This window comes from Impatiens glandulifera, chromosome 7 (genome assembly GCF_907164915.1).
Source record: "Impatiens glandulifera chromosome 7, dImpGla2.1, whole genome shotgun sequence".
Classification (NCBI taxonomy): domain Eukaryota; kingdom Viridiplantae; phylum Streptophyta; class Magnoliopsida; order Ericales; family Balsaminaceae; genus Impatiens; species Impatiens glandulifera.
This window is the reverse complement of record NC_061868.1, coordinates 12649001-12664050: the sequence shown is the minus strand read 5'-3', so window position 1 is coordinate 12664050 and position 15050 is coordinate 12649001. Positions and strand designations below refer to the sequence as shown.

At 40.5% G+C, this 15050-nt stretch overlaps 1 protein-coding gene across 1 annotated transcript; it reads left to right on the top strand.

Moving 5' to 3' along the window:
* Window positions 1-6585: 6585 nt before the first annotated feature.
* Window positions 6586-7203, top strand: LOC124909529 (30 kDa salivary gland allergen Aed a 3-like). Its single transcript, XM_047450199.1, has 2 exons — window positions 6586-6703; window positions 6821-7203. The coding sequence occupies exons 1-2, from the start codon at window positions 6586-6588 to the stop codon at window positions 7201-7203; spliced, it is 501 nt and encodes a 166-aa protein (XP_047306155.1).
* The last annotated feature ends 7847 nt before the right edge of the window (window positions 7204-15050 follow it).

The following is a 15050-nucleotide window of genomic DNA, read 5'->3' as shown; positions in this document are numbered from 1 at the left end:
GGCAAGGGTAAGATTGTCCATGGTAACATAACTATTGATAATGTACTCTTAGTTGAAAACCTACGTTTTAACCTGCTTAGCATCAGTCAAATGTGTGATGCTGGATACACGGTAGAATTTCTTAAACATGCATGCTTAGTTAAGAACTCTCAAGGTATCGTACTACTAACTGGAAATAGGATAGGTAATATTTACAAGGTAGACTGGAAAACTAGAGTAGAACATCCTATATGCATGATAGCTAAGAACGATCAAACCTGGTTATGGTATAAGAGACTAAACCATCTGAACATGAAAACTTTAAACTACATTCGCGGTAAAAAGCTAGTTGAAGGTATTCCTGATATAGTATTTAACAAGGATAAGGTGTGTTCAGCATGTCAAATGGGTAAACAAACTAAGTCAACCTTTAAGAGTAAGGGAAATATCCAATCTAGCAGATGCTTAGATCTTCTTCATATGGACTTATTTGGACCGATTCAGGTCGTTAGCCTAGGAGGTATGTTGTACACCATGGTAGTTATTGATGATTACTCTAGATATACATGGGTAATATTTCTACCATCTAAACGTAAAACCGCATCAAACCTGATTACACTTCTTAAATGCTTGCAAAACGAAAAATCAACTCGCATTAATAGCATTCGAAGTGATCGAGGTACCGAATTTACCAATAGTACATTAACCGCATATCTTGATGAATCCGGCATTAGACACGAGTTGTCTAGTGCTAGGACTCCTCAACAAAATGGCCTGGCCGAGAGAAGAAACCGGACTCTCAAGGAAGCCGCACGGTCCATGATAACCGATTCCGGCATTGCTCAGAAATTTTGGGCTGAGGCTATCAATACTGCATGTTATACACAAAACCGGTCTCTGATAAACAAGTTTCACAACAAAACACCATATGAGGTTTATTTTAACAGAATTCCCAAACTTAAGTACCTCAGGATTTTCGGTTGTAAATGCTACATTCATATAAATGGTAAAACATATCTTTCTGCCTTTGATGCAAAAATCGATACTGGAATCATGCTAGGTTATTCGGCAGTAAGTAAGGCATATAGAGTATACAACAATAGAACTGCAACCATGGAGGAAACACTTCACGTTGTTTTCGATGAATCGGTTGAAAGTAATACTGCATCATGCTTTGATCTACACAACAGATTGAAAAATAACAATATCCATTCTGATAGTGAAGACGAGATTCCGGTCTTCAGGCGGTTTGTCCATGACCAAATGGGTAATATTGAAACCCAGCCGGATCAAGCTGTTCCACAACAGGAAGCTGACACTTCGGTTCAATCCGAGGAAGTCGGTCGGTCTGACAATCCTGTTCAGCCTACCGACATGTCTAGCCTTGATCAAGTAAACGGTAATTTGGTAGACACCCCTGAACTGAACCTCAGAAGAAACACTAAACATCCTCCTGAGCAAATTATAGGTGACCCTTCAGAACCTGTTCGAACTAGGCGTCAACTTCTGGAGGAATACTTCAATTCCGCATTTATATCCCAGATTGAGCCGAAAAGAATAGATGAAGCATTGTCAGATCCGGATTGGATCTTGGGAATGCAAGAAGAGCTAAACCAGTTCGAGAGTAGTAAAGTCTGGTACCTAGTCCCTAGACCGAAAGATCAATCGGTCATAGGAACAAGATGGGTATTTAGAAACAAACTCAATGAGGACGGTTTGGTCACAAGGAACAAAGCCAGATTAGTGGCTCAAGGTTACAAACAGGAAGAAGGCATTGATTTTGAAGAATCATTTGCCCCTGTGGCTAGGATTGAAGCCATTAGAATTTTTCTAGCTTCTGCTGCTTTAAAAAACTTTAAGGTTTTTCAAATGGATGTTAAGAGTGCATTTTTAAATGGTGAATTACGTGAAGAGGTGTATGTTGAACAACCACCCGGTTTCAAAAGCGCTGTATTTCCAAACCATGTATACCGGTTAAATAAAGCTTTATACGGTCTAAAGAAAGCACCTAGAGCCTGGTATGATACACTAACCGCATTTCTATTACAACATGATTTCACCATCGGTTCGGTAGACAAAACGTTGTTTAAATTTGAAAAGAAGGAACATATCCTACTTATTCAAATCTATGTAGATGATATCATTTTCGGTTCCACCGATCCTAAGCTATGTGATAAATTCTCAAAAATGATGACTGACAAGTTTGAGATGAGTATGATGGGAGAATTAAGCTTCTTCCTAGGTCTTCAGGTTAAACAACTCAAGGAAGGAACCTTCATAAGCCAACCTAAGTACACCAAGGAACTTCTAAAGAAGTTTGGAATGGACACATGCGCCTCAGCGGCTACCCCAATGAGCTCATCAATTAAATTAGACATGGATGATGAGGGCCAATCGGTAGACCAGATCGCATACCGGGGCATCATCGGTTCTCTCCCATACTTGACAGCGAGTAGACCGGACATTCTGTTTGCAGTCGGTGTGTGTGGGAGATTCCAAGCAAATCCAAAACAATCCCACTACACATCCGCAAAGAGGATATTGAAGTATCTAAAGGGCACACCTGATGTCGGTCTGTGGTATCCAAAGGACTCGTCCTTTAATCTAACAAGTTACTCAGATACAGACTATGCAGGATGTAAGATCGACAGAAAAAGCACCAGCGGAACATGTCAGTTCCTAGGTGACCGGCTTGTTTCATGGCATAGTAAGAAACAGACATCGGTGGCCACATCCACTGCAGAAGCTGAATACCTGGCGGCAAGAAGTTGCTGTTCACAACTCCTTTAGATCCAACAACAGCTGAAGGACTTCGATGTCACAGCCGAAGAGTCCCGATGTTCTGTGACAACACAAGTGCCATATCAATTACTTACAATTCGGTTCTCCATTCTAGGACCAAACATATTGACATACGACACCACTTCATCCGGGAACATGTCACGTTGAAGCATATCCGGCTGGAATACGTACCGACTGATCAACAAGTAGCCGATATCTTCACGAAGCCTCTACAGGAAGCTAAGTTCTCTCAATTCAGACTTACTCTCGGCTTAACCGACATTAGTCAGATCCTTCCTAAGGATGCTTAAAGGGAAACCGGTTCGGACAGATAAAACCGATAGTTCCTCCTAAACTGTTGGACTTCAAATTTTCAAGATACCTATGGAAGAACCGCCCAGTTCATCAGATAGAGTAAACCGACCGGCTACTTGGTGCATGCACCAAATAACCGCATCGGGATGAACAACTGATAACTGACCGGTTTGGAAGCAGGTTATCCTAGATTATTTGAATTCCAAACAGAAGTGGAATAATTATTAGTGTTTAAAGATATCTGTTCTGAAACATTACCCTTTCAAAGTAAAATGATCGCACCTAAAAATACGTGAAGATTTGATGATCTCTTTCACAGTCCAGGCCTATGACCAACACCCTATACTGCAAACATGCCTAATTCATGCAATACATATTTATCCTGTAGTTAATAGATATCATTCCACTTAATATCTGGACAATAGGTTATTCCCCAAACTAGTATTTAAGTGAAGCGAACATTTACCAAAACACTCACAAGACAAAAGACCATTCTCTCACTAAGGCAAAAATGTCTCAGTTTCCTAACATCCTTCAGGTTGATTTTCAATCCTGTTCAAGCACAGAGCACTATGAGGTGTATAAGATGATCAAATCCCTGGAAGATACCGGTCTTCGGTACTTCCTGGACGACAAGCACACCATTTATCTTGAATCAATACTAGAGTTTTTCTATCACGCCAGGGTATTCAGGGGGACCCCCCACTTTAAAACTCACATCCAATCTAAAGTGGGAGGTATCGTCTTTGATTTCACCGAAAGAGACTTTGCGCGGTGCGTTAGCTTGTCAAAGCAAGGGTTGACAGATCTCGATGTTCCGACCAACATAAAGGCCGAAATCTCCCTCACCCTCGCACGATCTGACGAACCGGTTGAGGATCACGGTATTAAATCACACTTGAGAGCTGAATATCAGCTTCTCAATGATGTGACCGGTAGGAGCATCTTCGGGAGAGATGTTACAAATACCTACTGTAACTCGACCTTCAACATGATGGCGGCTATAATCACCGGTACACCGGTGAACTGGTCCAGGGTGCTGTTTGACGTCCTCATCTTGATGGTTGGCATCCGATCAGTCGGCTTCATTCCCCAACTAAGATGCCTTCTTGTGGAGCTTGGTGTTCCGACCTGTCCCGGAGAAGGGCTGAACCAAGCCCAAGTGCTGACCAAAGAGATAACCGACTCCTTCTATGAGCGGTTTGAGAGGGCCTGGAGAAGAAGGAACCACCGCAACAACCCTACCGGTGTCGTCAACTCCCACGCACATTGAGTCACTCCTTCCTGCACCCGGTCATTTTGCTGCACGTACCGGGTGTATCTTTATCCAACATCATGATCACTTCGGCTTCTATCATGTTTCTCTTCGGTGTTATCTTTGTTCCCTATTCGGTTCTATATGTGCCTTCCTCGGCCTTATTTATGTTGTTCTCGGTCTCCTTTGATTAATCTCTTTTGTGTTGGTGCATTAATTAAAAAGTAATATTTAATTAATGGAGTAACCCCCAACCACCTGAATAATTACTATCCAACTAATTTGGTTACTTCTCAACTAATACCTACCTCGGACTCCACAATCAGCCTCTTTCCAATGAACCTTGGAAACATAAAGATTCTCTTTTCTAATAAAACAAAACTGATAATCAATGGTCACATCTTCCCTCCAAAAACCGACCCTATATAAAGGACCATCCCTCACTCAACTCAACACATCCTAACACATATATCACTTCTGAAATCTCTTAAATTATATCTCTCTCAAAACCGTAATCATGCCGAGCCGAACCTTGGGAAATTTTTTCAGCATTGATTTTGATTCATGCATGGAGGAATGGGACGGGTTGCACGCAAAGGAACTCATGTTCGAATCCCTCATCCTTACCGGCCTTCGACCGTTCCTCGAAGAATCCGGTCCGATTCTGATTGAGGACGTTAAAACGTTCTTCAGAAGCGCCTGCATCAGGGGCAATTACATTGTCTCTACGGTGAGGGACCACACTTTCTGGCTCGATGAAGCCGAATTTGCCACCCTATTCAACCTACCCACAGAAGGGTTCTCTGATTTTCCACCTCTGGAGGGGCTTGATGAATTCTATTACGCACTTCTCTTTTCTGGAACCATGGAACCGGTGGAAGACCATGGGCCCAAAAACCTTCTGGGGAGACACGCTCAACTTCTTCTTGAGATCGTCACTCGGTCCATTCTTTGTCAGTCCCCTAATCAGCGATACTCAAAGAACACCTACAACATGATGACCAACATTTTTAGCAAAAAGGCCATCAACTGGTCCACGGTCATCTTCCAACGTCTGAAATCTATGGTGATAACCAAGAAAGGTCTTGGTTATGCACCTCACATCAGCAAACTAATTCTCACATACCGGCCAGAGTTTGGACCGGGTACACCGGCTTCACCCTCGAACATCCTTGACAAGGATTCGGTGGAGAAAAGGATTTCCAGAATGTTTCTTCCATAAGCTGTACTCTTCCATTGTTTATGCTTATCCCAATACCGATTTATCTGTCGGTCTCCTTTCTGCAATGTTTCTTGAATACAATCTCATTTCAGTTTAAATGATCGAGTTATCTTAACATCTTAAATATCTAAGTAACTGATTAATTAACATTATCAAAATAACTGCACACTTATCCGGTTTCAAAAAAAAAAAATTTGCAAAACTCTACTCACTCTAAATAACCGGTTAAATTTAGAAACCGCAGCATCAATCGGTCTCAAAAGAGGGTTACATCATCAATGGCGAACACAAAAGTTTTAGAGGGAAATTTCCCGCTCAAAACCCCCGCCCATGGATTGGCGCCTATTCCGTTCCCGCCCATGGTTTTCCGCTCATTTGTTTTGGAGGGAAATTTCCCGCCCAATGTTGATGGGACGGTTGGGCTTCCAAACCGCATCTATAAAAGGGACTCTCGGCCATTTTATTTCATTCTCACGCGAATTTGCTTTCTCTCTCTAAAGCTTTCAAAATCTCTCAAAACGGTTATTTGCTCTCAAACTCTTCAAACCTTCTAAGATGGGGCGCAACTCGGTTTTGTTCAAACACTTGACTCAAGTGGATTTCGAGGAAATCCGACGGAAGGGAACGCCTGCGGCAGTAGAAATTATTGACCGGGTAGCTGAAGCCGGTCTGGAATATTTTCTTGGCGGTCCTCATGTTCTCTACAAAGATGCGGTCAAGGATTTTTCAACACCGCAACTATCTCTGATGACAAAATTACCGTAACTGTAGGCGGTACTGAAATAGAGCTCACCGAGGCATCGGTGGCAAAGAGCCTGCGCCTTCCAACAGCCGGTCAGGATGCCACGGCGGACATAGAGATTAAAACTTTGAGGCAACCTGCCAGATACTCTCGGCGACTAAGGAGCCGATAAAAGTATCCGGTAGCAAATCAACGTTGAAACCGGAGTATATTCCAATTTGTGATATCTTCGCAAGGGCGATTCTAGCAAGGGGAGGAAACTACAGCAGCCTAACTAAAGACAAAATCAGGATGCTGGTCGGCCTGATAGAAGGGACAAAGGTTAACTGGGCAAAAGCAGTGTTCAACAATCTGAAGGACACGGTCAAACCGGATTCCAACCAGTCATGGGGATACGCCGTTCCTCTCGGTAAGATCTTCCATCATCATAATCTCAACATCGGTCCCGGCGTCACCATCTCCTCAAGAAGCCTGATACGATCAAAACAATTCCTGTAAAGGAAGTAGCCGGCCCCCGGTTCCACAGGTGGCCGAAAGAAGGCAACCGGCAAGAAAGCGGCCCCAACTAAAGAAAAGGCCAAGAGCAAAGGGAAAGAGAAAATAGTCTTCTCGGAACCGCCACCGCCAACGGAAGAGGAAGAGTCGGCTTCCACTTCTGAAAGATCCGAATCAGAAAAGACCGATGACGAAAGATCGGGCAATGAAGAAGAGCATTTGGGCCAAAGTCCCGATAATGCCGGTCCTGGCACAAATCCTGAGACCACCGAGGGTGGTGAAGAGGATGGTGAAGAAGGTGGTGAAGAAGGCGGTAATGAAAGCGGTAACGATGATGATGAGGAGGACGAAGAGGCAGAGGCCGATAAGGTAGCTCTGAAACTCCTAAAGGCACTAAAAAGCGAGCCGAGATGATTGAGGAGATATACCTGGAATGGCACGAGCACCGGTTCGGCAAACGGTATAGGCAAATCCTACCGGGCTACACCGACGTGGAATGCCTCCAAAGACTGAAGGAAGTGGAGGACGTGGTCAGGGATCTCACAAAATCCGATACCATTGAAGAGGTACTACACCGAACCTACCTCTTAAAACCGCGAGCACAGCTACAGAAGCTAACCATACGCATCCGGAAGATTACGGCGAAATTCGAAGAGGTAGCATCGGAGGAGGACACCTTAACACCGCTAGTGTTGGAAAGGCTTGAAAAAGCCAAAGGAGACCTCATCCAAGAAATTGACCGGCTGGAGGCAATGTACGGTCAAAGGGAAATACCGGTATATACAGCTCCCCGGATCGATACAAGTCCAGATCACTGTCCAACACCTCCAAGGGCGAATTCGGCAACAGAGGAATCCGATGAAAGGACGGATCCTCCTCTCACCGGGCAATCCCCACTTACACAACCGGAAGTCTCCGAACCGGGCTTCACAAAAGAATGGGTTGAGAGCCGCTTTCAAGAGTTTGAAGACTCCGAGGTTCTCCCTTTGAAGGAGAAATTCCAAAGAACCGTTTGCTCGGCACTCAAGTTCGCCAACACCACAAGGCATCTTTCGGAGAGAACATAAGACCGATTCTCAGAAATCGACGATGATCAACAGAAAGAAGCGGTGCTGCGCAACAAACACCTTAGGCGAACCGTGATTTTGGAAGATACGACTTCCGAGTTAAAGGAGAACTTTGACCGGCTTGAAAGAGAGACCGATCAACGATTGACGGAGGTTGCTGGGGACCTGGTCGGCACAACACTCGGACGGGTCTCCGAACTTGAGAAGAAAAATGAGGGTCTTGAGGCCGAACTCAAGGCGCTTTCCGCGCAAGTCGCCGAACTGCTGAATGCTAAGATAAATGCGGATGCCGCGGCTGTAGAGGCTGATGCCCAAGCGGCTAAGAAGGTCCAGGATGAGCTGGACGCCGAAGCAAGAAAAGAGAAGGAGCCACCGCAACTTACCGAGGAGGAAGAAGCCGAACGTATTCGAAGGGCAGGGGCTAAGTTCCCGGGATTTGCAAAGACGGTAGCCGCTCAAGCTGCAAAGGATGTTGCGCGGTTAGAAAGGGAAAGTCAGAGGCTAGAAGGCTATGCAGCCGTCAACAAAAAGAAGAAGGAAACCTCTGCATCTTCGATACCGGCGAAACGGAAAAGAGAATCCTCGAAGAAAGCTCAAGTGACCGACCTACTGAATGTGGTAACTGAAACGGTTATCGAGAGTATACCGGATCAGGCCACTCGCGTCGAAGAAGAGGCTGAAGTGCACCTACATCGGCGACCCACAAAACAACGAGCCTCCGGATCGGCCAGTCGACCGCAACCAGCGAAGAAAAAGTGGAACATATATGACTTCTCGGACTCGGAATAGGGCTCTCTTTTCTTTATCTATACTTGTCTTAGTATTTCTATATATTATTTTCGGTTAGCTATCATATATATAAAGCTATTTTTGAAACCGGCCATCTTTTGCATCTCTACTTGGTTTTGATAATTTTAAGTAAAATAATCAAAAAGGGAGAAATTGATAAGATAAAAGATAATTTTAAAACAAATTTTTTCTCAAAATTTCTCCAAATTTTTCGAAAAATTCTCCTAAGTCAGTTTCAAAAATCCGGACAAACAAAACAATCGGCCTACGTTTGCAAACTTACATGATTTTGATAATTTTAAATAAAATAATCAAAAAGGGAGAAATTGTTAGATAAAATTAGACCGGTTCACACAAACCTAACTTAAATAAATATTCCATGCAGGAACAAGGAACCGGACCGGACAAACAAAAGAACCGGCTAAAGAAAACTAGCCGGTCAAGTCATTAAACCGACCAGGAACACTTGGAATATAACCGCACAAAGAAAGGGTCGGCCAAAGCTTAAAACCGGAAACATCAGACAGCCGACCAGCCACAAGGTAGAGGAATAACCGGAAGAAGTCCGGTTATATCACCCATACCGGAAGCCATCCAGTTAAGTCGAATGACCGACCAGTACAAGAAGACAATTCGGGTATCTGTTGAGAATGATACCAAAGGAACAGACTGAACACTTCCATATTCACACAAGTTAGAGGAAAGTCTGCAGGCTGCAGAAGACAGTCCTACAGGATCTTTCCACTTCGGGATAAGTCAGAAAGAAGATCTTCCAAGTACAAACAACTGTCTAACAGACAGTGCCTACATTGAGTAAAAGACAAACCTAGCAGGTTTGTCTTACATACCGGAAGAACAGACTGCCAGGTCTGAGGTTGACCATCAGGTCTGAGGAAACGAACGTAGGTCTGAATCTCTGAATCACTGAACCTCTGCACCTCTACTCAACCAATCAGATTCAAGGCAGTGATATATGACCGTTGACATATTTCACCTATAAAAGGGGCAGTTGAAGAAGAGTAAATGTGGGACAAGTGACATATACAAGTGAGAAATTCTAAGAGCATTTACTCTACAAGTGATAAGACTGTGTTATTCTAAGAAAGCCTAAGTGCTAAAGTTAAAGAGTGTGTTTTACAATTTCGGTGTAAATTGTAAGAGTGCTATCGAGCAGGAAATAAGTCTCGATCGGATTGTACTTGTATTCCTTAGTGAATATCCTTCTCGCGGTTTCGAGAGGAAGGGGTGACGTAGGAGTTTTATCTCCGAACATCCATAAAATCTGTTTTGTCATTTACTTTCTGCCGGTTCCATTATCTAACTGATCCGTACCACTATAACCTACTTAACTTTATCTAAGCCGAATCACCAGGTTACCGAAACCGACCCACCATTCTCTTTAACCCTCATCATCCGAAACCGGTTCTGCCTATTATACAAGTGTGCTGCTTCAACCTGAAAGCAAACCTCTTCCGCACTTGAACCTAGTTCAAGAGTTTGTGACAGGTTGTGTAGTATTGAAGCCCCGGTGTTAATCTCTAACCGGATTAACCACCACCCTTCGAGTGAGAACCGCTAACCGGTTCAACCCCGGTCCTCCAGCGGCTACCTAGATCCTAACAGAATTTCTTGAACCTCGAACTTTTTCGGGAAAGGGGTTTTCGGGGGTTATAGTAACCTAAATATGTAGGTCTACCATATCAGCCGCATCATATCCAAACTTCTCAAAAACTATCTAAAGACTCAAACATCACTCAATGAATCCTAACAATACTTCACAAAAGACTCCAAATTAGTCACCACTCGACAATGTAAAAATAAATGAGTTGTCGATTCTACCTCTTTGTGACACATTCGACTAGCCAAAATACAATATTTTTTCATTCACATATCATCCTATATCATAAAAAATTGACCCTCTCAAGAAGAGGTTTTCGTTACTCGATAGTCGTGCCCCACAACTCACCTTCGTCTCGAGTCTCGAGTGAGATGAAAACCAAAATGGCAGGCTTGACTAAAGTGCATTTAAAAATACCGGTTTATACTAGTTTTGACTTATTTAGAGTTGCTAATTAATTTACTATTCAAGAAATTAGAAAAGAGAAAAATATTTTTCATGTTTAAACGCATTTTAGAAATTATATTCTTAGTTCGTTGCTTGGTTACGCATGAGAAAGGGTTATCGCACTACGTCTCATGTTAATGTCACATGACAGTCTCTACCTTAAATTTTTGACAATTTAAAATAATATTATTCTAAACCTTATTTATTTATCCAATCTTAAGGAATGCATCTAAAGATAATCCAAGACTAAACATGTGTCTACTTTTGTATCATTATGTTCATGCATGCGTCTATGTCATGATCCTGACGCAATGAAATAAAATAAAATGTTAGTATCTGTGAGCGAGAGATAATCTTGAAAAATAAAGATACCTACAAAACAAGATAAAAAATTAATTTAAAAAAGAAATAGAATTCAAACAAACCTTAAATTCAAATTCATTATTTATGTATATATTTTGTTTTTATAAGAAACTATATATATATATATATTTGTATTTTATTATAATGTTTTATCAATTTTATTTTTTAAGTTTCTCTTTTTTTTAAAACAAATTATACATGTGTAATCATGTCCTTCACATCATGTAATTATATATATTATATATATCATAAAATTTGGCAACAATTATCATTATTTATCTACCCTAGGTTCACTTACCCACAACCATCATCATTTATTATCACCAAGGTTTTGAGTCATTAACCCAATTTCATTGACGAACTTTAGTTGGACCGGATTTTAAAGTTATATATTTAATAATTTATAGTTATTGGTTAAAGTTTTGTTAGGGTTAAAAAAATTGATCTCACTCTAAATGTCTTATCCATTGGAATAAATCCATAACAATAAGTTCTAACCTGCCTAACAAAAACCACACCAGTCGAAAAAGATGATGATGGAAGTCTTGTAATGAAAATGAACAAATTAATAAATAGTTTTTTTTTTGATGTTTTATAATTAAAGAATTAGAGTACTAACCAGCAGGATAGTAATTAGGATACTTGTGGCAAAAAGGGTCATCGGGCCTCCATGCTACTGGGGTGGCGATAGGATTTCTGACGACATTGACGACGTTGAATCATTTCTTCAGATGTTCACGGGCTTTGTGATTTTGGAACCAGTAAAAGACGTTTTTACCATCAATCTTACCGTGCTGCTTTAAACGAGCAAAGATCCTTTGAATCTGTTTTGCAGGGGGACCTAACTCCATTGTTGTAGTAAAGGACATTGAGGATTAATGATGGAAATTTGAAACTGCCCTGCGAAAATCAAACCGAATTGCCCCGTTTAGGACGGTTTTTCTCCGAAACCGAACGGGGATGGGGCAGGGATGGTATTTGTGTCCCCCGCCCCGATTTCACCCGACTATACCCCGAACACTATAAAACATAATTAAATATATTAAATTACCAATATATTTATTTTTACTATATTTTATAAAAGTTGTAAGTTTATTTCTTTATAATAATATAAAATTTCAATATATTACAATATATATTATATTAAAAATCTGTTTATATAACATTTTTTTATTTTTTTTAAAATATTTTATTAAAAGGGTGCCCCGCGAGGATCCCCGAAATCGAACAAAACCAAACAGGACGGGGATTGTACTAAAAAAATCCCCGAAATAGAAATAGTGCGGGGATGGTATCTCCGCTCCGAACCGTCCCATTGCCATCCCTATTGAGGATTCTTATTTAATCGTAAGTGGGTGTCCCCCTCGTACTTGTTTGTCTGCAGAAGATGTAGTTATTCTTGGTGACATTTCCTCCTTCCTCATTTTGTTGTTGTTGAGATTCCATGATAGAAGAAGAAATTAAAGCAAGATAGAGAGAGAGGGGCAAAAGATAGAGAAGATTTTGCAGAAACCTTTCGGACCGGAAATTTTCAGTTTGGATTTTCAGTTAAACCGTCCGGTCGGACCGAATTTTGACCGGTTCAAAAAGTGACCGTATTAAAGTAAAAAAATCGAATCGGCTACTCAATCGTTTCGAGGTTGGACAATCGGTCCGACCGCTTGCGTATTTTAAAACCTTGATTATCACATCGTCTTATACATTTGATTTATATAATATAATTTGTTTTATATTTTATTTTTTATATTTTAGTAAGACAGTAAATCAAAAGTAAATACAACCAAATAAACAAGTTCAAAACATTTTTTAGCAGGGTTGTACGATAAATCAACAAAAGTCTGTTTGTGTCCTTCGTCGGACCAAGGGGTGTTTGGATGTAGCACAACGACCATATTTCTTATATTTTCTCACTTACAAATCCATCACACAAAACAACCGACCTGTTGGTAATTCAAAATAACAACAAAAAAAAATATATTTTAGACTTATACAAGCACTCTGTATATTATTTTGATATTTATATCCAAATAAAGGAGTAGAGAGATTAATGATAAAAGTAGAACTCAAAATACATTCCAATGTTAACAAAGAAATCCTACAAAACTCGAAATTCGATCCTCAAATCTATAACTCGATCTCTTTCAAATACATGTAACTAAAAACGAACAATAACTTTTTTCTTCATTCGATCCCTCGTACCGTCCCTCTTGGTCGACCCCCATTATTATTTATATAGGGCTTCTTGATAGACTTGGGCTTCGATTTAGGGTTTCACTATTTTCCCTCTTTGTTGCAACGACTCTGCGTTTTGGGAATGCCTCGTGATCCTCGTGCTCCAAAGATGCTTGGCGTTTTGCTCCGGATGATTTGTCCAACAAATCAAAAAAATCATTATTTTTTTTTTTCAAAAAGAGGCTCATGGTGCCTTTGATTGATCTTTACTAGAGGAGAGAGAGCACGCATGGGATAAAGAAAAGGGAAAGGATAGTCTGTCCGTTTGCATCTTTAGGGTTTGAGCGTCATTTGTTTTTCTTCTTTGAGATTTAGGCATCTGCGCATGGACTCTGTTTGACTAACAAATTGTTTTTCTTAACCTGCAAAACAAACACACAAATAAATTAATCAAATATATCAAATTCATTTCTTGTCCATTTAATTTGTTTGATTTATTTGTGTGATTTTATATAAGTCCAAATTTTATTATACACTTATGGTATAAAATTAGAGTGTCTACATAATGTCCATCTTGGACAAAGTTTGTAAATTACTATTAAGTTTTGAAAACCACATGTCCAAGTTTGAGACAATAGACACCACATTTTGCGACAAACCTAATTTATAATTTTTTCGAACTTATTTTTATTTATTTAGAAAAACATTAAAATGATGAATAGATAAAACTTGGCGATCACATGATCGATGATACCCCGATTCCAGTGCTCGTTGGTTACCTTATTAGAGGGTTTGGATCTTGAAAGATGTTCTCCTTGCTTAAGTCGTGAAACGTGATAGGATTGACTTTTGAATCTAGCCAAGATGTTGACTGGTGACGCAAGTGTCTCAACCAGGCATGGATGTCAAAACATTATAAAACGCTGCACAAGATTTGAGTCATCTCTTGGACAAATGAAAATAATGTATTAATCTCAAACTATTATGGTCTGAAGACCAACTATGTGAGATAGCCAAAATGTTTTCATTATTCTACGGAAGTATGAATGAAATATATTGATCTCAAGTTATTTTGGTCCGAAGACCAGCTATGCGAGATAACCGAAGATTTTTACGTCCTTGTACGGGTGGACGTCTTACATATACATTAGTTTTACGCTATTATAGTCCGTAGACTAGTTGTGTGAAATAACTAAGGATTTTCATTGTCTTTTGAATCGAATAGAAAACCCATCACATTAATCTAACGCTATTATAGTCTATAGACCAACTACGTGGATATCTAGAGGGTTGTTAATCTTCCTCAGGTGGGCGACAACATCATCTTAACCTCATGATCCTAGTATCGAGTGCGTATCTAATTAGTCCGAGTGTACATGTCTAACTAGTCTGAGTTACGTGACAAAATTTGTGAGATAGCAAGAGGTTTGCATCAGCTTGGTAGATTGATGTTTGAACACTTTTACTAGTTTTGTGATTGCGTAGTTCGAGAAGCCAGACACCTGATTACATAAGGGTAGTTTGGGTTGCGTCTTTGCATAATGAGCGACTTACTACCTAATATTTGTAACTGCTTTATGCCTTGGTGGGGCGCTTCTGTGCAAAGGCACTTTTTTATTAGTTGGTGTACAAATCTCACAAAGGCCTAGAAATAGGGAACCTGGAGGGTATAATACTAAGGAAATTGTCTCAAATTATTTTATCAATATTTGATGTTTTTATTTAATTTCGGGTCGTGACCACTTTGGTTTTATTTTTCGAGAAAGCACTTTTATCACGATTTCAAGTTTCTTTATTTTGTTTGA

Excerpts from the sequence above, each read along its gene's own strand:
- LOC124909529 (XM_047450199.1), top strand. The coding sequence starts at position 6,586 with ATGCTGGTCGGCCTGATAGAAGGGACAAAGGTTAACTGGGCAAAAGCA. Across the intron at positions 6,704-6,820 it reads GGGATACGCCGTTCCTCTCG|GTGGCCGAAAGAAGGCAACC; the intron begins GTAAGATCTTCC and ends CCGGTTCCACAG.